General features: G+C 44.5%; 1 protein-coding gene and 1 long non-coding RNA gene across 6 annotated transcripts in view; one reads left to right on the top strand and one right to left on the bottom strand.

Moving 5' to 3' along the window:
* The first annotated feature begins 201 nt into the window (after positions 1 to 201).
* EXOC6 (exocyst complex component 6) overlaps positions 202 to 19,520 on the top strand; it is a 229,691-nt gene continuing 210,372 nt past the window's right edge. The window contains exon 1 of one of the 5 annotated variants that reach the window (XM_047073175.1): positions 202 to 1,289. In XM_047073175.1, coding sequence (XP_046929131.1) covers positions 1,168 to 1,289 — 122 coding nt within the window. In that variant the 5' untranslated portion in view covers positions 202 to 1,167. Of the gene's footprint in view, positions 1,290 to 11,412; positions 12,425 to 18,673; positions 18,804 to 19,028; positions 19,049 to 19,520 lie in introns of those variants that run through there. The other 4 variants (XM_047073177.1, XM_047073176.1, XM_047073178.1 and 1 more) reach the window with 4 other exon arrangements.
* On the bottom strand, positions 15,961 to 18,758 carry LOC124507004 (uncharacterized). The gene is made up of 2 exons (XR_006960922.1): positions 18,680 to 18,758; positions 15,961 to 16,831 (listed from the first exon to the last, which is right to left on the bottom strand). It is a non-coding gene; the product is annotated as an uncharacterized LOC124507004 (long non-coding RNA).

Here is a 19,520-nt window from a genome sequence, read left to right on the forward strand (position 1 = left end):
AATTTTTTACAGAGCAAAATTTAAAAATCTGATAAAAACTTTAAAAAAAAGATTCATACGGAAGAATGTTGCTAGCCATCCCTTTATTTTACTTTTTTCATGTTTATTTCTTTTTGAGAGCAAGAGCGCGAGTGAGGGAGCGGGAGAGAGGGAGGGAGACAGAGGACATGGAGAAGGCTCTGCACTGACAGCAGAGAGCCCCCCATTCAGGTCTCGAACTGGCGAGATCGTGACCTGAGCCGAAGTCTGACACTTAACTGAGCCACACAGGCACCCCACTAGCCATCCCTTTAAATACCAACTTTCTAGTACTGGGCAAGAAAGCATGAGGTTAAACTTGGGCTTGAGGAAGATCTAATGAAAATGGTAATGGGAAATAATGTGCCATTTAATTTTAGATCATCTTGAGGCTGGCTGTAGGCCACACTTGCCCTTGATATTTTGGGCCTTTATTTTCTGCATTCTTTCTTCCTCTCAGTGACAGCCTGTCCCCTTCCCATGCCGGCATCTTTGCGCTTTCCCTCTCTCCATCAAAACCTATTCTGCGGAAGGGATCTGGCAGACTCGTTCACAGTGATGCATAAGTGACCAACAAGGATTTGAGCTGGGGACGGAAGAAGGAATGGCTCTGTAAACGGACACACAACAGTGACTATGGTGGAGTAGTGGCGGACAGGGGGACCCAAGGAACTAGCCCAGTGACTCCAAAATCATATCCTACAAGAGGTTACATTTTTCCTGGACAAGCTACCTACTTGGGTTTGTTGGCAAGGGTATAATCACAAGAATAAGTAGGAGCATGGCTTGTATTCTGTTTTTAGCACAAATAATTAAAATATGTGCCCTGACAAGTCGATACTATGTAGTAATTTTTTATATGGTTGCAGTCACTATCTTTGAGAAACAAATAAATAAACATAGCAGACATCAGGCAGGAACTTTCTGAACTGTGTCAAGGTTAATAATAAGTAAAATGTTATAAGTAGAGACTGGACAGCAACAGCTGTGCAACATTCTTGGAAGCGAAGATTTTGATAGCATGAAGTCAGACTGTGAGCTCAGCCTTTGCTGCTACTCTGGGTGAACAAGGGAGAACGCTTGTGATAATTACAACAAAACCCACATTGCTTTTTGTAAATTACAACCGTTTTGCACACTCAAAATACGATGTCTGCAGTTGGAAAATCAGGGGCATGTGGAGCAATGTTGGAAGAAGACCTGGAGCAGACTTACGAGAATGTCCTGGCTGAGATTCAGTCTTTTGAGCTGCCCATTGAAGCAACTTTAAGGTAGGACTCCTTCGTATTTGTTTCTTCTTTAGTGGTGTTCAGCTGGTGTTATTCACTTCTTTTTATACTTTTCTCCATAACAGAATAGAAAATAGGTTTTGAAAAAATAGGTACAATTCTGTATATACCTAACCTTATCTCTTATCTTTAGAGAAACTGCAATAAACAACCCACTTTTTTGGGGATTATATTTGTTTCCTGATTCATCACCACAGGGTTTAAAAAATAGAATTTCAAGAGATCAAAAAGGGCGTCATGCCATCTCCAAATACATATCCCATCTTATTTATATGAGATTTCAAAGGTTTTCTCTAAACTATCACTTAGCAAGAAACATTGAGAACAATTAGACATGTCAGTGAAACCAGTTTCTGTTCGGGTGGATGTGAGTTTTAGGGAAAAAGAAGTAAAATGTTTATTTTCATTTTTGCTACTCTCGAAGATGTGGTGACTGACCTCTCAGATACGTTTTTCTTTTTTTTTATTTTATTTCCACATACGATTTAAAAATAGCTTCTTTGGTAATATGGGGATTAATTTGCACATTTCAAGAACAGGATTAAAATGAAAGACCATGTATCTTTGTGTTAAAAGAGCAGCTTTTAAAATTTAATTCTTTCTACCTGCCTGCCTGTAACTGACACTTATCAGTGTGGGAATGAAATGGCAACCACTGAATTTGATAGTGACAGTCAATAAATATTTGTTGGCTAATATTTGTTAATTAAATAAAAGGATGGGGGAGGGGTATTGTCTCTTCATCCTCAGAAAGGGCCCAGGGCCAAGTTGCTTTGAAATACACAACAGTTTAGGGGCGCCTAGCTGGCTCAGTCGGTTGAGCGTCCGACTTTGGCTCAGGTCATGATCTCTCGGTCTGTGAGTTCGAGCCCCGTGTTGGACTCTGTGCTGACAGCTCAGAGCCTGGAGCCTGCTTCGGATTCTGTGTCTCCTTCTCTCTCTCTGCCCCTCCCCCACTCATGCTCTGTCTCTCTTTCTCTCTGTCAAAAATAAATGAACATTAAAAAAAAAGAAATATACTACAGTTTAAATCTGAGTAAATTTCTCCCAAATATTTAAATTTGATTTTGCATTTAAGTATATTTTGAATCTCTTCAGAGGGCCTAGGGTAGTGTTGAGGGCATGGGAAGGTATTGCTCTTTATTGGTTGATTCTTGGGTTATCAATATGTAGGTGCAGTTGTAAAATGATTAAACTCCGTTACACTTTTTTCCTTACATTTTCATTTTATCCAAGCATCATGAACATCCCATGAAGAAGGGCAGGTTATTTCTACCCTATTTAATAGGTAGAAGAAACCAGAGCTTTTTTTTTTTTTTTAATGTTTATTTTTGAGAGGGGGAGGAGGGGCAGAGAGAGAGGGAGACAGAGATTAGAAGCAGGCAGGCTTTGTGCTGACAGCAGAGAGCCTGATGTGGGCCTCAGACCCACGAACCGCGAGATCATGACTTGAGCCAAAGTCAGGCGCTTAATGGACTAAGCCACCAGGTCCCTGGCTCCCCACCCTCCCACCCCCCGCCCCGAGCTGTTTTACTAGTGAGAAGCTCAGTAGTTTTCTCCGTATGGAACAAACTTTATACTGTACCAGCGCCTTCTAGAACTTGTGCATTTGCCTCGTGGCTAGATCAGAAGTCTAAAGGGAAACAAGGTAAAGGGTGAGGGGAGCCTAGACATGTTTTAGTTACTGTGGCCTCTGCTGCCATTGCTGCTTCAGAGCCCTTGGTCATCAACCCCTGACCCTCTTCCCTGGTCTCATAACCCTGGCCAACGCCTCTACATGTCATCCGTCCATGGAACTATCCCTAGTCTTCCTTGATACTGGACCTGACTTCCTGCGTTGGATCTTGGAGCTTTCCTACCCTCTGTTGCTAGGGCAAATATCCCCAGTCTTGTACCTGGTCTTCTTGAAGAAAAAAATCAATGTAGATCTGGTCATCACAACACTCTCCCAGTGTTACCCTCAAGAGGGGAGACAGCGCTGATATTTTCTCCAGGTCTTGCCCTGTCACCACCAGAGTGGGCCTGTAGTACTCACTGTTAACCTCACGTCTGGGTTATTGAACAAGCCAGGAGAACACTCTCTTCCAAAGGCTCCAGCTAAAACACCCCAGTGTTATGTGGAGGGTAGACTCCGAGCTCCTAATAAAACTTTATGTGGGACAATATTAACTAAAATTAGTTTTCTTAAATCTTTGCTTTCATAATTATTAGATGAAGACTTCTTAGGCTGACATTCAATGCCTTTCTATACATACCTATGCATGCCATCGATATTCCAGCGTCAACTATTCTGTTCCACTGCTCTTACAGAACACGTCAGCTTGTGTGGCCAAATATGAGGGTTGGAAAATCAAGACAGGACCTCCATTTTGGCTGAACTAGTTTGTTAATTATTTGACAATGTGTTCTGAGATTTTCTTCCTCTCGTGTTCATGGCTGCTTATTATTATTATTATTATTAACTCAGCCCTACCTCACGATTCAAATGCTCTTTCTTCTATGAAGCCTCTCCTGATCCCCCAGCCACATGTGAATGCCCATCCTTTGAAGCCCCCAAAGAATTGAGAGCATTTATTCTGACTCACTTGTGTGTGTGTGTTGTTATTTTATAACCGTTTTCAGGCTACAGATTCCTGAGGGCAGGAATGTATCTTCCTTATATTTTAGTATCTTCTGCAAAATATTCTACCAGCAGAGTAGCTAGATAAATATTTCTTGAACTGATTTGTATGAGCTTCTGAACTAATGGTAACCTTGTGAAGCAAAAGAAAGGAGGCAATTGAGAGAGAAAGTTATCATTTCAGGGAGAAAGAGGAGGTGGTCCAAGTATTTGAATAGCTACAAGCTCTAAAGGCAGAGACAGTGGAAGGTGCATTTGGTTGGATGCAGACTGGCCAGCTGGGCTGCACGGGCCCGGCTGGGGGTGGGGGGTGGGGGTGGCTGGAGGGGACAGTGAGAGGATGGGGCTGACCATATAGGAGAGAAACATTCTCAAGGAAAGCCTCGCACCTGGGAATTGAGAGTGAGAGAGAGACAGAGAGACAGAGAGACAGAGAGAGAGAGAAGTTCTAATAGTTCTCCTGTTCATTTTTCCTTGTCAGAGATGCAAGGCACTGCTTCAACAAACGTTTTCTGTCATAAAATCTTAGCCTCTGTGAGCTCCCTCCCCCTGCCCATTTTGTTTTCCAGGTAGGGAGTCTGAGGTGCCCTGCTTACGGTCAGTGTTCAGATCAGAGCCAGGTGGGACTTCCTTCTCTGACAAGGTGAGCCCCGAGAGCTCAGTGACTGAGGGCTCAGAGATGGTTTCTGCTCATGTCATTGAAGGGAGACTCAACAGCTCTTCTTTCAAAGGGTGTGCAAGCTTCCTAGCACTCAGCCCCACACATCATGTGAGAGAATGGGTCTCCTCTCCCCGAGGGGCTGTGGGGAATTGCTGTTGGGGACTGTCAGTGGTCCACAGTCTCTTCTGCCTTGCCCAGCTGCATTCCTCCTCTTCCTGACCTCAGACTTGGCTGCTCCCACAGCAGGCTTCTCTCAGAAAGTCCAGCCTGTCTCTGCCTGACTCCCCCAATGGGACCTTGGGTCTGCTCCTTTGGCCCTCCTTTTTTGTATGTGTGGAAAAGTGGACAAGAATCAGATGATTCTGAGGTCCTGCGTTTGTTTTCATTCTTTATGTAAAAGGGCACAACTGCCTATAGTATTGAGTTTAAAGGAGAGAGATTTTCAGGGGAGAGCTGAGACCTTATGTGTTTCCATGGTTTGTGTTGTCGGTGAAATATTCATTAAAGACATCACAGGTAGCTACAACAGTGGAATTTGGGGAATAAAATTCCAGGGTAGAAAAGTAGAATTTGAGATTAGCCATGCAGATGGTGAATGAATTTAGGAGAAAAGGAAGAAATGTCAGGAAAGGTCTCCTGCTTGGCTTTGGGTATTCAGATTGCTGGTAGGCTGAAACTCACCAGCAGGTGGAGATCTGGAATTAGTTTTGCTGCCTTAACCCTTTTGTCCTGGGCACAACTGTTTTCACCATGTTACCACTGTATGCCAATTTCCACTGGATTTTCTCATTCTTTTCAGATTTTCTTTCCTTTTTTTCCCCAAATTTTAAAATATTTATTCATTTTTGAGAGAGAGAGCATGAGTGGGGGAGGAGCAGCGAGAGAGAGAGAGAGAGATAGAGAGCAGAACTCAAAGCAGGCTCCAGACTCCGAGCTGTCAGTACAGAGCCCCATGTGGGGCTTGAACTTACGAAGTGTGATATCATGACCTGAGCCGAAGTTGGACGCTCAACCGACTGAGCCACCCAGGGGCTCCTGTCTTCAGATTTTCTGACTTTCACTCCAGTCCCTCCATTGGGTCTAGATATGTCCAGCTCCTTGCTAGCTCTTCCATCTGGGAGGCGTGCTTGTCCCTGGTAGACTTCAGGGCTGTCTGGAGCCACGTTCCCAGAAACCACTAGGACTAGTCTTATTCAGCATCACGAACGTCCTTTAACAAGGATGGTCAGTAAGTCTCAAGCAGCAAATCAGTTCCAATGCATCAGTAGCAGCTGCCTGAATCTTACGTTGGGGATGATTCTGATAAATTAGTGATGGCCACTATGTACTTAGGATGGGGCAGTGGCAGTGTTCATAACATTTACCTCATTCACACTCTGACTTCCTGCTGCCAGATTTGCCCATTAGACCTGGCCCACCCCATGGGTCCTGACTCCAACTTGGATGTTGCCTGGGCTCATTATGCCTCTTGGGTTCTGCAAGTATGTTGTTAGCCTCTTAGGACAGGTCCTGAAGTCACAGGGTTTACACATCACAGCATGTCTTACTGCTGTAGCTGGATCTGAGAGAAGATAAGGGCAGGTTGAGGGCACTGCAAAGTTAGTAGGAAGTAGAGAAAGGGGACATATCCAAAGAATGGCCTTACAGAGGTCTGGGAAAAATAGGAGGAAAAGGGAATTGTACAAGATGACGTACCAGAAGAAATTTTTGTAATTGTTTTATGATAACATAATTGTTTTACACTTGTATTCACAGACTCTCTCGGGCTCTTTTCCAAAAGCTGACCATGAAGTTTTACCAGCTTAAGAGCAAACAGGATATTGTTATTTCTTTGACTTTAATGTTTTCAGGAATGAAGATAACATGCTTTTAGGAAGGGACAGAAAACATTTTTAAAAAAATCCACCTAATAGTATAAACCGTATACACAATAAAATCTTGGGATGATTTAAAAAAAATATAACTTGTTAAATCAGCTGTAGACATTCTGCAATGCTCTTGCTGTTTATATCTTCAGAAATGTGATATTTCTATTAAATCTTATCCCCTTAAGTATAATGATTAACATCAAAGGTGCAGGTTTTATTAGATGTTTGATTTTGGCCTTAGTGTCTGAAACTCTAATAATATAACCCATCTCAAACTCTTATAATATAACCCATCTCAAATGGTTAATATATACAGAGTGCTTAGCACAAGGCCTGCCTAGTACACTGTAAATGCTCAATAAATATTAGCTATTATTATTATGTCTAATTTATACCTGGGATACATATGCCAGTATAATTTAATAAGTGTATAGAATGTTGAAGTAAAAAAGCATTCACAACATATTGAAATTCTGAGCAAGTGGGAAATAAATACTGAGTAATGTAAATTTTATTTTGGTTGTATAACATCCAGAGGAGAGAGGTATCCTCTTTTCAAAACTATATTTGCTAATGCTTATATTTCATACTAATGTAATATCATCACCACATTTAATTTCTGATGAGAGTGACATAATATGCTACATGTTGTGGATAAAACATGGAGTCCAGAGAAACTGTCCAGAAATAAATGTGGGCCTAATTGTGACTGAGGCCTGCTGTGTCTGCAGCATCTCAGGAAAGCCTGGGGTCCCCGATGACTGTGGGCTGTGTAGTTGCCAAATTTCTGCTGGACATTTCAATGATAGCATTAGCTATTTTATCTTCAGTGCAACAAAAGAGAAAAGCTAAAAAACATTTTGTACCTGGGAACCAAGTATTCTAACCAGGGGGACAGTTTGTTTATCTACTGGTGAAGTGAATGGGCTCTGGAGCCAGAGGGATGAGGTTCGAATTTTGCGTCTATAATTACTAAGAGAGCTAACTGAAATGATTACATGAATTAGGCATGAAATGTACGTATGTATGTATGTGTGTATGTATGTATTTAAAGTTTATTTGTTTTGAGGGCGGGGATGCACACACACACACACACACACACACACATGTGAGCTGGGGAAAGGCAGAGGGAGGGAGAGAGAATCTCAAGCAGGCTCTGGGCTGACATCCACACAGGACTCGATCTCAGGAACTATGAGTTCATGACCTGAGCCAAAATCAAGAGAAGGCTGCTTTCAGGGAGCCTGGGTGGCTCAGTCGGTTAAGCGGCGACTTTGGCTCAGGTCATGATCTCACTCTTCATGAGTTCGAGCCTTGCATCAGGCTCTGTGCTGACAGCTCAAAGCCTGGAGCCTGCTTTGGATTCTGTGTCTCCCTCTCTCTCTCTGCCCTTTCCCCACTCACACTCTGTCTCTCTCTCTCAAAAATAAAATAAAAACATAAAAAAAAATTTTTAACGTTTTTTATTTATTTTTGGGACAGAGAGACAGAGCATGAACGGGGGAGGGGCAGAGAGAGAGGGAGACACAGAATCGGAAACAGGCTCCAGGCTCCGAGCCATCAGCCCAGAGCCCGACGCGGGGCTCGAACTCACGGAGCGCGAGATCGTGACCTGGCTGAAGTCGGACGCTTAACCGACTGCGCCATCCAGGCGCCCCCCCAAAAAAATATTTTTAAAAAGAGTAGGCTGCTTAACCCCCTGAGCCACCCAGGTGCCCCAGGCATGAAATGTATTTAATGTAATGCCTCCTACATAGTAAAGCACACTCAGTTATTTGTTCATTCACTCAGTAAATAAATGTTTATGGAGTGTCTACAACGCAGCAGGCAATGGTCTAGGATGGTCAGTGGTCTTGCTATTGATACAGCAAGATGAAGACCTGGACATTCCTGCTCACAGGGACTTGTATTTTAGTGAAGGAAGCTAGAAATAAGCAAATAAAAAAGTAGTATTGGCACCGCTCCCCAGGGCCACCCCCTCAGATGTGGCTGGAGCTTGAGGCAACTCAGGCTGGAGACACAGAAGACCCCGGACCCAGAGCAGCTTGGAGGCTCTACAAGTCTGCCATAAAGAAAAAGGGTCTTGGGGCGCTTGGGTGGCGCTGTCGGTTAAGCGTCCGACTTCAGCCAGGTCACGATCTCGCGGTCCGTGAGTTCCAGCCCCGCGTCAGGCTCTGGGCTGATGGCTCAGAGCCTGGAGCCTGTTTCCGATTCCGTGTCTCCCTCTCTCTCTGCCCCTCCCCCGTTCATGCTCTGTCTCTCTCTGTCCCAAAAATAAATAAACGTTGAAAAAAAAAATTAAAAAAAAAAAAAAGAAAAGAAAAAGGGTCTCCAGTAAAACTATATTGCAAAAACTGGGGAAGAAACAGAATAGAAAGAGCAAAAAAAGTAGAAGAGGCAGAGTCTGAAGAATTTGTGGTGGAAAAAGTACTGGACCAACGTGTAGTGAATCGAAGGTAGAGTATTTCCTGAAGTGGAAGGGATTTACAGATGCTGACGACACTTGGGAACCTGAAGAAACTTAGACTGGCCAGAGTTAACTGAAACATTTCTTTTTTAAAAATAAATTTTAGGGGCGCCTGGGTGGCGCAGTCGGTTAAGCGTCCGACTTCAGCCAGGTCACGATCTTGCGGTCCGTGAGTTCGAGCCCCGCGTCGGGCTCTGGGCTGATGGCTCAGAGCCTGGAGCCTGTTTCTGATTCTGTGTCTCCCTCTCTCTCTGCCCTTCCCCCGTTCATGCTCTGTCTCTCTCTGTCCCAAAAATAAATAAACGTTGAAAAAAAAAATAAAAAAAAAATAAATAAATTTTAAAAAGTGTTTATGTATTTTGAGAGCGAGAGCGAGCGAGCAGGGGAGGGGCAGAGGGAGAGGGAGAGGGAGAGAGAGAATCCTAAACAGGCTCTGTGCTGTCAGTGCAGAGCTCCATGTGGGGCTTGATCCCATGAACTGGGAGATCATGACCTGAGCCGGAATCAGGAGTTGGACGCTTACCCGATGGAGACACCCAGGCACCCCAGATGCAGTATTTCTTAATTCTCAAAAAACAAGTAAAGAAAAAGATGGTATAAATAGAAAATCTTTATCTGACAGTGACTCTGATGATAGCAAGTCAAAGAAGAAAAGAGATTCTGCTGCTGAACCAAGAGGCTTTGCCAGAGGGCTTGATCCTGAATGAAAAATTGGTGCCACAGACAGCAGTGGGGAATTCATGTTTCTCATGAAATGGAAAGATTCAGAAGAGGCAGAGCTGGTGCTGGCAAAAGAGGCAAATATGAAATGTCCTCAAAGTGTACTTGCTTTTTATGCAGAGAGACTAACTTGGCTGGAGTCCAGGAGATGCAGCTCAGTAATTGTTTGTGTTGGTATATATATGGCGTCTGGGTCTTGGTTTTTTGATTTATTAGTGTGAAGAAATAACGTTCTAATGAAAATCAATTTTGCTATGTTCATTTTGAAGTAGGATTGGGGGGGGGTGTTGGGGTTCTTTGCCTCTCTAGCATTGGTTACTTTGAACAAATAAAAGCTTTCTGTAGTTGCTTCCTATATCAGAAAAGAATATTTGAGATCATGGCGTATTATTCTCCAGCATTAGAGAACACCTGTTCTAAATGTTGGGGGTTGTCTTCATAGTTGTTACTTGGTCAGAATTTGTGTTTAACTCCTATATGCCTAAGGACCATTCTGGGTTTTTTTTTGTTTTTTTATATGTGTGTGTGTACTTAAAATACATTTATAAATGGTTTTCTTTCGGGGCGCCTGGGTGGCTCAGTTGGTTGAGCGGCCGACTTCGGCTCAGGTCATGATCTCGCCGTCCGTGAGTTCGAGCCCCGCGCCGGGCTCTGTGCTGACAGCTCAGAGCCTGGAGCCTGTTTCAGATTCTGTGTCTCCCTCTCTCTGACCCTCCCCCGTTCATGCTCTGTCTCTTTCTGTCTCAAAAGTAAATAAACGTTAAAAAAAAATGGTTTTCTTTCTTTCTTTTTTTTAACATTCACCCAAACAAAAACAGCATTTTGTAACTATGGATAAGACCACGTTTCTGGGAAGCCATCATTTTCAGCAACCTAAGAAATAAATCACTTAAATTGGAATTTTTCCTGACGCCTTAACCTTTCAAATTTTTTAATCGGACAATTTAAACATAATGTAAACAATTTAAATTGGACAATGTAAAAACAGCTATATTAGCATCCATATCCATATCTACAGTCATATAAATACAAGTTTATTTGCAAGATCCCTGAAAGGAAAATCTCATCACTATCAACAACCTCCCCACCCAAATGAGAAAACTAGACAAGTCCTGGTGTGTTTTAGTTAGGTAAGCGAAACTTAGTTAAATCTAGAGTTTCCTTCTAGTAAACCATTCCTTTTCAAAAAATTGAAATCCCGGTGCTATATGGACCAAAAGGTCATGATTCATGGAATGTTCAAGACTTCATTCATGGAAGCCTAATCACAATCACGTGGTTAGAGATGTTGGCAGTTTAGCACCTGCTGGAATAAATGGGGGGACAAACCCCTGTAATCTAACTTCTTCATGTGTTTTCTTTATCCCAACTCATTCCTTACACGGAGGCTCAATCTTCTCTGTATTTGAGTTACTGATTCAGCTGAAACCAGGAGAAACAATAACTTTGTAGCTGGAATGTTATCCGGCCTTATAATGTTTATTGTAAATACTGGTAAACAGTGGTCAATCAATAGTTTTTTTTTTTTTAATTTTTTTTTCAACGTTTTTTTATTTATTTTTGGGACAGAGAGAGACAGAGCATGAACGGGGGAGGGGCAGAGAGAGAGGGAGACACAGAATCGGAAACAGGCTCCAGGCTCCGAGCCATCAGCCCAGAGCCTGACGCGGGGCTCGAACTCACAGACCGTGAGATCGTGACCTGGCTGAAGTCGGACGCTTAACCGACTGCGCCACCCAGGCGCCCCAATCAATAGTTTTATATTAAAAAAAAAAAGTGGTATTAAAGTGCTCTGATGAATAACAAAACAGGGTGAGGCATAGGGAGGTCCAGGGATGCTATTTTGCAGAGAATGGCCAAGGCGTAAATGTCAGCTGTCATCGTCATCATTAGTACTATTTCCTTACATGACATTTGTTACATTTCCAAATCCATTTTGCCGACAGAAGAACAATAGGACAAGTGAGAGGAGAGGGAGAAGGGGCAAAAGGAATAAAGAAAAGCTAAGTGGGACAAGAGTGAGGAATAGAGAATGCATGGAACAGGGTGATGAACAGAAAACCAACAGTGAGGAGATGGAAGGAAAGAGAAGAGAAAACAGTTGATGTTATAAGCTGGAGGTTGGAGGGAAGAGGAAGGAAAAGCTAGAATGGAACTCAGAGAAAATAATATTGTTCTTTAGTTGCCTGATTATGGACTCAAAAATGTTTAGCTTTGGGATGAGCAAGCTAATGGAGCTTTCAGGACATTGGTCTGAAAGGAGGACTAGTGACATCATTTGCCAGACCCAATGCAAAATTAAAAAGAAGGCCCCTTTGTTCAAAAATTATTAAGAATTACAAGATGGTGATGGCAGAGCATTAAGCCAAGAACAACTGCACAGGTCACATACCGACAGAGCAGCCCTAAGAGCCTAGCACAGATCCTGGCGCTCAGAAAGCATTCAGTAAAAATAGCTGTTGAATGAACAGAACCTGGGGCTAATTACTTTTGAGTTTCTCTGAGGACTGGCCCATATTTCAGAAAAACTGACTTTATTTGGCTCCAATTTCAAATTTCCTTCTATTGTTCTCCACCATGGGATCCAGATCTTTACAGAACAACGGATTCCTGGACCTGATTTTGCAGCAGGAATCCTCTGGGGCCTGGCTGGGCTCAATTCACATCCTCTTGCACTTACAGAATGTGGCCACTGGAGACCACTGCGCCAACAAGACAGAAGTTGAAGGACTGCAGCTGTCAAGACAACCCCAAAGAGCAGCTAAAAGGCACCAATAAGGGGTACGTTATTAGAGCCAAAGTATAAAGAACTGCCTCTACTTACCTCGATACAGTTCTACAATTATGTAATGACAGCTCTTACACTCCCTAAGAAGCATTGGAATGATACTAGCACAGTTTTGAGAAGATGAAGATCAGGGAGTCAACTCTAGGGTTCCCAGGAATGCAGAGGGGAATCTTTCTGTAGAGATGTACCTACCTCATGAAACATGGTTTCACAACAGTAAGCTTAACACCAGAAGTATCTGCATGTGATTCATTCATTTAACAACTATTCACTGGGCTGGATGGTCAACAATACAGAATTGTGCCTGTGCTTGGAAGTGGAGGCAGACTCAGCAATTTGTTTACCATCACAATATGTACTTCAAAGGATGAGCACGGCCTCCCCGGACAGCAAAGAGGCACTTGACTTCTCTGAGATTTGGAGGGCTCACTGAAGTCGATCTGGAACCACGAGTCTAACCCAAGGACATGGTCCTGTTTCCTCCCCTACGACAGGAAACAAAGTTCAGGCAGTTTCTATCCATCAAGCATTTAAAAAATGAAGTTCAGGTTCAGAAAGCCCTGATATAAAACTGGGATATTTTGTTAATGATTAGAAAAAAGAACATTTAGGGGCGCCTGGGTGGCTCAGTAGGCTAAGTGTCCGACTTTGGCTCAGGTCATGATCTCATGGTTTTGTGGGTTCGAGCCCCACATCAGGCTCTGTGCTGACAGCTCAGAGCCTGGAGCCTGCTTCGGATTCTGTGTCTCCCTCTCTCTCTCTGTTCGTCCCCTGCTCTCAGTCTGTCTCTCTCTCACTCTCTCAAAAATAAAGATTAAAAAAGAACATTTATATGTCTGGTTTTTATATGTATTTTATCAAAGAGGAAGCTAAATTCTGGGCTTCCTGGTTTAAAAATAAATGGGGGCATCTGGGTGGCTCAGTTGGTTAAGCCTCTGACTTTGGCTCAGGCCATGATCTCATGGCTGGTGAGTTTGAGCCCTGCATTGGGCTCTCTGTTGTTATCACAAAGCCCACTTTGGATCCTCTCTCCTTCTCTTTGTTCCTCTCCGTCACTAGCTCTCTCTCCTCTCTCTCTCTCTCTCTCTCTCTCTCTCTCTCTCTCTCGAAAATAAATAAGCATTAAAAAAATGTCTGATAGTTCTGGTCTCTAATGCTAAGGTTGACTGAACCCTGGGGTAAACATTATGCATATATTATCTTCTTTAATTCCCACACAACTTGGTGAGCTAGGAGCTGTTATTGTCCCTAATTCACACTTGAAGAAACTGAGGCTTAGACAAGTTCACTGGCTGTCTGGAGGCCCAACATCTAGTAAAAGATGAGTTGGAATTTGAACCCAAGTAGTTAAATGCCAGACCAAGGCAGCTGCATTCTACAGCCTCTTTCTGAGGGAGGGGCTTTGGAAGATTGGTTATGAGTCTGCAGACAAGTGGCTCAAAGTCTAAGTCATTAATGACTAAAAGTTTATTTACAGGTTAAATCCCTAGCCTTTGCTGGTTGGTTTCCTACTGGACACAGAGTGCATCTCCTGTCCTGCCAGTCTTCCTAGTTTACCTTTTCCTTCCTAGGAGTCCTGAAGAGAGATTTTGAGTGGATCTCTGGAAGTTAATATCCACTGACTGAAAAATAACCCAATCTGCCTGTGTGTGCCTCCAACCTCCTCAGACCAGACTGGGTAAATCATCTATCCCATGGGTAAAACAACATTGGAACAGGCTTCTTGACTGACTTTTTTTTTTTTTTTTTATTAATGGGAGAAACAGGAACTGGTTGACAGCTCCACCTTCTTCAGCTTACTAGCTGTGTGGCCTTCGACAAGTGACTTAATTTCTATAAGTCTGTTTCCTCATATTAAGGAACTGGAGATAGTGGAGATAGTGGAAAGTACCCCATAGGATTAAATTAGATTTCCGTAAAATTGGTACTAATTAAATACCCAGTTAAATTACTCATTAAGTTAGTAAAGATTAAATTAGATGATATAGGGGCGCCCGGGTGGCTCGGTCGGTTAAGCGTCCGACTTCGGCTCAGGTCACGATCTCGCGGTCCGAGAGTTCGAGCCCCGTGTCGGGCTCTGGGCTGATGGCTCAGAGCCTGGAGCCTGCTTCTGATTCTGTGTCTCCCTCTCTCTCTGCCCCTCCCCCGTTCATGCTGTGTCTCTCTCTGTCTCAAAAATAAATAAACGTTAAAAAAAAATTAAAAAAAAATTAGATGATATAATGGGCTTAGCAAACAGTGCTCAATATATAGCTACTATGGTTTTTATTTTGGTCTTTTAGAAATGTATCACTTAGAATAGAATTATAATAGGCTTTTTTTTTGCACATTTATACATTTGTTATATCTATGTCTAAAATTTGAATTTACATAGTTATTGAGAACATTTAGCTTTAAGTTCTTAGCAAAAAATTTCAGGTGCTAACGGAAATGTCAGCACTCATAAAGGGAACCAGCAAAAGCTGCTTCGGAAGGAGAAGTGGTAATAAGGACTTCCTTCTGTCTTGACTTGACTTGAGGGGAAGATGCCGCTGCTTATGTTGAAGTAATCTCTATGGGCAGGTGTTGAAATAGGCCTGGAGTGAGGAGTAGCAAAGCAGGACTGGCTTCCCAGAACAGGGTCTGGGTCTGGGTAGATGGTGTCAGGATTGGTGAAGAGAAGGGGAAAAAGTCTTGGGTAATGAATGCTCAGGAAAGGAACGCTCCATTAGGAGACAGCTGCGAAATAAGAGGGTGGCCTATTCCACTTGCCCTGCTCTCTTCACCTTGCTTTACTCTTCAGAACAATGAATTCTGCACATCAACTGAGCTAAGAGAGTCTGCCATTTCCTGCAGGGAGAAATGGCTTTCCATTCTCTTTGTAGGAGGATACAAATGTTGTCTTCATTTCATATGTTTTGGTTTCAGGTTCAATTTTCAAAAGGTTTATTTTCCCTTCTCAAGAGCTGAACCTGAAATTCAGATGTACTAACACCAGATGGTGGTTGTTGATACTTGGAGACACAGTCAGCTAAGAAAAATATTCAGTTTTTTAGAACTTAATAAAAACAATGGCATGAAGGGCCCAAACAGTGGGGTCTAGGTACAGGGACTTGGCTTGACTCACAGATAAAATTTTATTTTATTTTATTTTATTTTATTTTATATATATATTTTTTAAAGTTTATTTATTTTTGAGACAGAGAGAGACAGAGCATGAACGGGGGAGGAGCAGAGAGAGAGGGAGACACATAATCGGAAGCAGGCTCCAGGCTCTGGGCCATCAGCCCAGAGCCCAACGCGGGGCTCTAACTCACGGACCGTGAGATCATGACCTGAGCCGAAGTCGGACACTCAACCGACTGAGCCACCCAGGCGCCCCTCACAGATAAAATTTTAAATAACCAGAGGAATGGATGAAGTTTATATCCTCTGACAAAAGTCCATAAATATTGTTTCTTGCATTGAGGCTCTTGATAAAAGTGGGCATCATGGAATTTGAGGTACACATTTGCTGTTAATACTAGAGATTTCTATTAAGACAACTGAATACAACTATATAAAATGCTGTATTTAATGCCAGTATATAAACAGTAAGTTTGAAAAAACTTCTTACGATTTGCTATTATTCTAATTCCAAATTGTTACCAATCACAGATTAATCAAATTCTTGCCTTACGCTCAGAACTGTTTGTAATGCTCCTTTCTAACTCATCCTGAATTCTTTCCAGTGGCTTCTGATCTTCAGCATTGTCTGGTTTCAAAACCTCTTTCTCTCAGCCACATGCAGAACTCCAAGGGGGAACTATACAAAATTGCAAAATTAAAAAAAAAAAAAAGTCATCTCTGAACGTCAGGTCTTTAACATAGTGTGACAGTGCTGGTGGCCTCAGGAAGACTTTTTTTTTCCTTTGGCATATTTTTACATCTTGAGAAAGTGTGATTTCCCAGAGAAGATCTGGATTCTTCTGTACCAGTGAGACAGTGGAAATAGGCTTCTGATGGGGTTTCTTGGCAGAATGGGCAGTTGGATGTAGCAGAGCTTCCTTGATCTTCTAAGCCAGTGTGTACTCAGATCAGTCACATGTTGATTCCTTGGGGACCAAGTGTACAAAAACAAACAAAACTCACAGATGTATGAAAAGGAACTACTCAAAACAAGTGCACACTAGTAAAACAGTTGGTAGTGGAGTGGACAAGTGTGTGCTAAATTGAATCTAGAGTTAGCAGAGAAGGTTGTGATTAGATGGGGGAATCTTTATGAAGGAGATACATTTGAGTTGTTTTTCGGGAAGGACAGAAATTTCAGATTAATGGAAAAGAGAGCATTTATGTATGATAGTAATGTTTATAGGGCACTTACTGTATGTGGCAGGCAAAATAATGGCTCCCCAAAAGGTTCACATCCTCATCCCTGGAACCTGTAAATATGTTGTACTTGACAAAAGGGGTTGTTGCAAATGTGATTAAGGTTAAGACCTTAAGATAGAAGATTATCCAGACTTATATGGTTGGGTCCAAACTAATCACAGGGGTCATTAAGAGCACCGAATCTTTGATGGCCTATGTCAGAGTCAGAGAGAGAGAGATGTGACTACAGAAGAACGAAGAATGGTCAGAGAGATGCGGTGTTGCTGGCTCTAAAGAATGAGGAAGGGGGTCATGAGCTAAGAATTCTGGGTGGCCTCTATAAGCTGATAAAGGTAAGGAAATGAATTCCCCGGAAAGGAACCAGTCATGGTGACAACTTGAATTTAGCCCAATGAGACCCCTGTTGGACTTCTAACCTATAGAACTGTAAGATAATACATCTGAATGTTTTAAGCTACTAAGTTTGTGGTAATTTGTTACAGCAACATTAGAAAACTAATATGAAACAGTGAGATGAGGTAGACCCTACAGTTGTGGTCACTTACAGATGCAGAAACTGAAAAAGATAACTAGCTTCCTGCTCAGTGTCACCCAGCTGTGAAGTGAAGGAGCAGGGAATTAAATTGAGGACCCCTGTCTTCAGAGCCCATGCAATACCACCTCCCAGGAATTTTGTGGGAAGGAGGATGGAGGTAAGTTTCTAGTAAAAACTCACTGAAGGGAGTGAGTTACACAGCTGGATAGGAAAGGGCATGGTTCACTCAAAGGGAAGTTCAGTGGGGCGCCTGGCTGGCTCAGCTGGTTGAGCCTCGACTTCTGCTCAGTTTGTGAGTTCGAGGACTGCATCAGGCTCCGTGCTGGCAGGTCGGAGCCTCGAGCTTCCTTGGATTCTGTGTCGTCTCTCTCTGCCCCTCCCCCGCTCATGCTCTGTCTCTCAAAAATAAATAAATGTAAGGAAAGGGCGGGGGGGGTGGTGGTGGTGGAGTTCAGAGCCTTGGATTAATGGCGACTGGAAAATAGTTGTCCCTTGGGGCTAGGTTTGCATTCCTTGATTATCTTCCTCAGTCGCTGCTTTGGTCGTGACAAACTGGTTTACTCTGAGTCCCACAACAAGTCATTATGCAGGACTCTCCTACGTTAGTACTTTGCGAAGCCACGCCGCCTCTTTCCCATCTCTCTGATGCCTGCTCCTCTCAAGAGTTTCCACCACTCCTCATCCTAGCTACAGCAACTGGAAGGCACTTGGGTTCAAGGATTTGAAGGGCCTAGGCATGAAGTCACACGTTGCTCTGAGCCTCTCTTGTATCCTTGCCATAAAGGGTCAAGACTGGCCACCGTGAACTTCCCGCAGGCAGAGATGTGAACGCACCCAGAACAGTAGTCATGGGATTTTCTTGGCACATTCCTAAAATAAATCTTACTCCCACACACAATTTTTATTGAGTGCACATTTTCTTTTCTCTGACTCTCCACCACACAGAGTACATCAGGCCTCCTCGTTAAATGTTCCCGTAGTTTTTATTACAGATCGAGGGTGGTTATTTCACGGTCGATCTGCTTCATTATTCAGGTATTTCCAGCGCGTAGCAGAGGGTGTGGCACACAGAATACAAGAATGTACGGGAAAGCCACGTCTGTCACTAGATAGCAACTAGGGGCAAGTAGCTGGGGAGAGCGGAAGGCGACGCGTCTTCACCCCTCGCCTGGGCGGGCAGCACCTTGCGCTCGGACAGGTGCTGGCGCTGAGCCCGGGAGTCGGTCGCGTGCCCGCCTGCTGCCTCCCACGCACTCCGCGCGCCCCCGCGCCATCTCCCCGCTCGCCACGCCCCCTTCCCCACCCCCTTGCGCGCGCGCCTCAGGGCGCTCGCCCCCGCCGTCTGCGCGGCGCCGCGCCTCACCGGCTCCTCAGCTTCCAGCCAAGATGGCGGAGAATGGCGAGGGTCTGGGCACCGTCCCGGAGCACGAGCGGATCTTGCAGGAGATCGAGAGCACCGACACCGCCTGCGTGGGGCCCACCCTTCGGTAAAGCTCTCATTCCCCCAGGACCTCGCGCTGCCGCTGCTGGCGGCTCATGAGGAGCCGGGCGGGGCGTCAGCCACCGGCCGCGCGCGGGGCGTCCCGACAGGTGGTGCGCGCAGAGGCGGGCGGGGGCGCTCCAGGGCGGCGGGCCGAGACCTGGGCCCGGCCCGTGCGGGGAGGGGCCGAACGGACGGCTGCACCTGTCGGCCAGGCCCGCCTCAGCTGCAGGAGCTGTCACCACTCAGCCGGTGGGTGTGGCCACCGCGGCGCCTCTGACCGCGGGATCCGCGGCGCCGCCCGGCCCTGGCCTGGGGTCTGGAGGACGCGCCTTGGGCCTCCCGGGCTCCCGGCGGGGCTGCAGGCGGCTGTGCTGGGGCGAAGGTTAACTGCCAGCAGCCGGCGTGACTGAGGCGCGGAGGCGCGCGCAGGTGGAAACCCAGGCGCCAGGGGCTGCGGCGAGCGTGGGAGAATTGAAATTGGGCGGGAGACGCCGGCACCATTATCGCTCAGCGCGGCGGGAGTGGGAGTGAGCAGAGCGTGGGCGAGAAAGGAGCGTGAGCTAGCCGGGAGGAGCTGATGCTCAGGAGCGCGCTAGTGTTAAGGAGCGCTCGCCCGGCACGCTTTCTGGAGTTAGGGAAGCTTTTAACTATTTACGAACGTTTCATTAATTTTGCATTAACTTTCCCATTTATTTTAAAAAAAGAGGCACCCTTTAAAAAT

Source organism: Lynx rufus, unplaced genomic scaffold, assembly GCF_022079265.1.
Source record: "Lynx rufus isolate CCGP_SWC_20201006 ecotype Redwood Valley unplaced genomic scaffold, mLynRuf1.p SCAF_11, whole genome shotgun sequence".
NCBI lineage: Eukaryota > Metazoa > Chordata > Mammalia > Carnivora > Felidae > Lynx > Lynx rufus.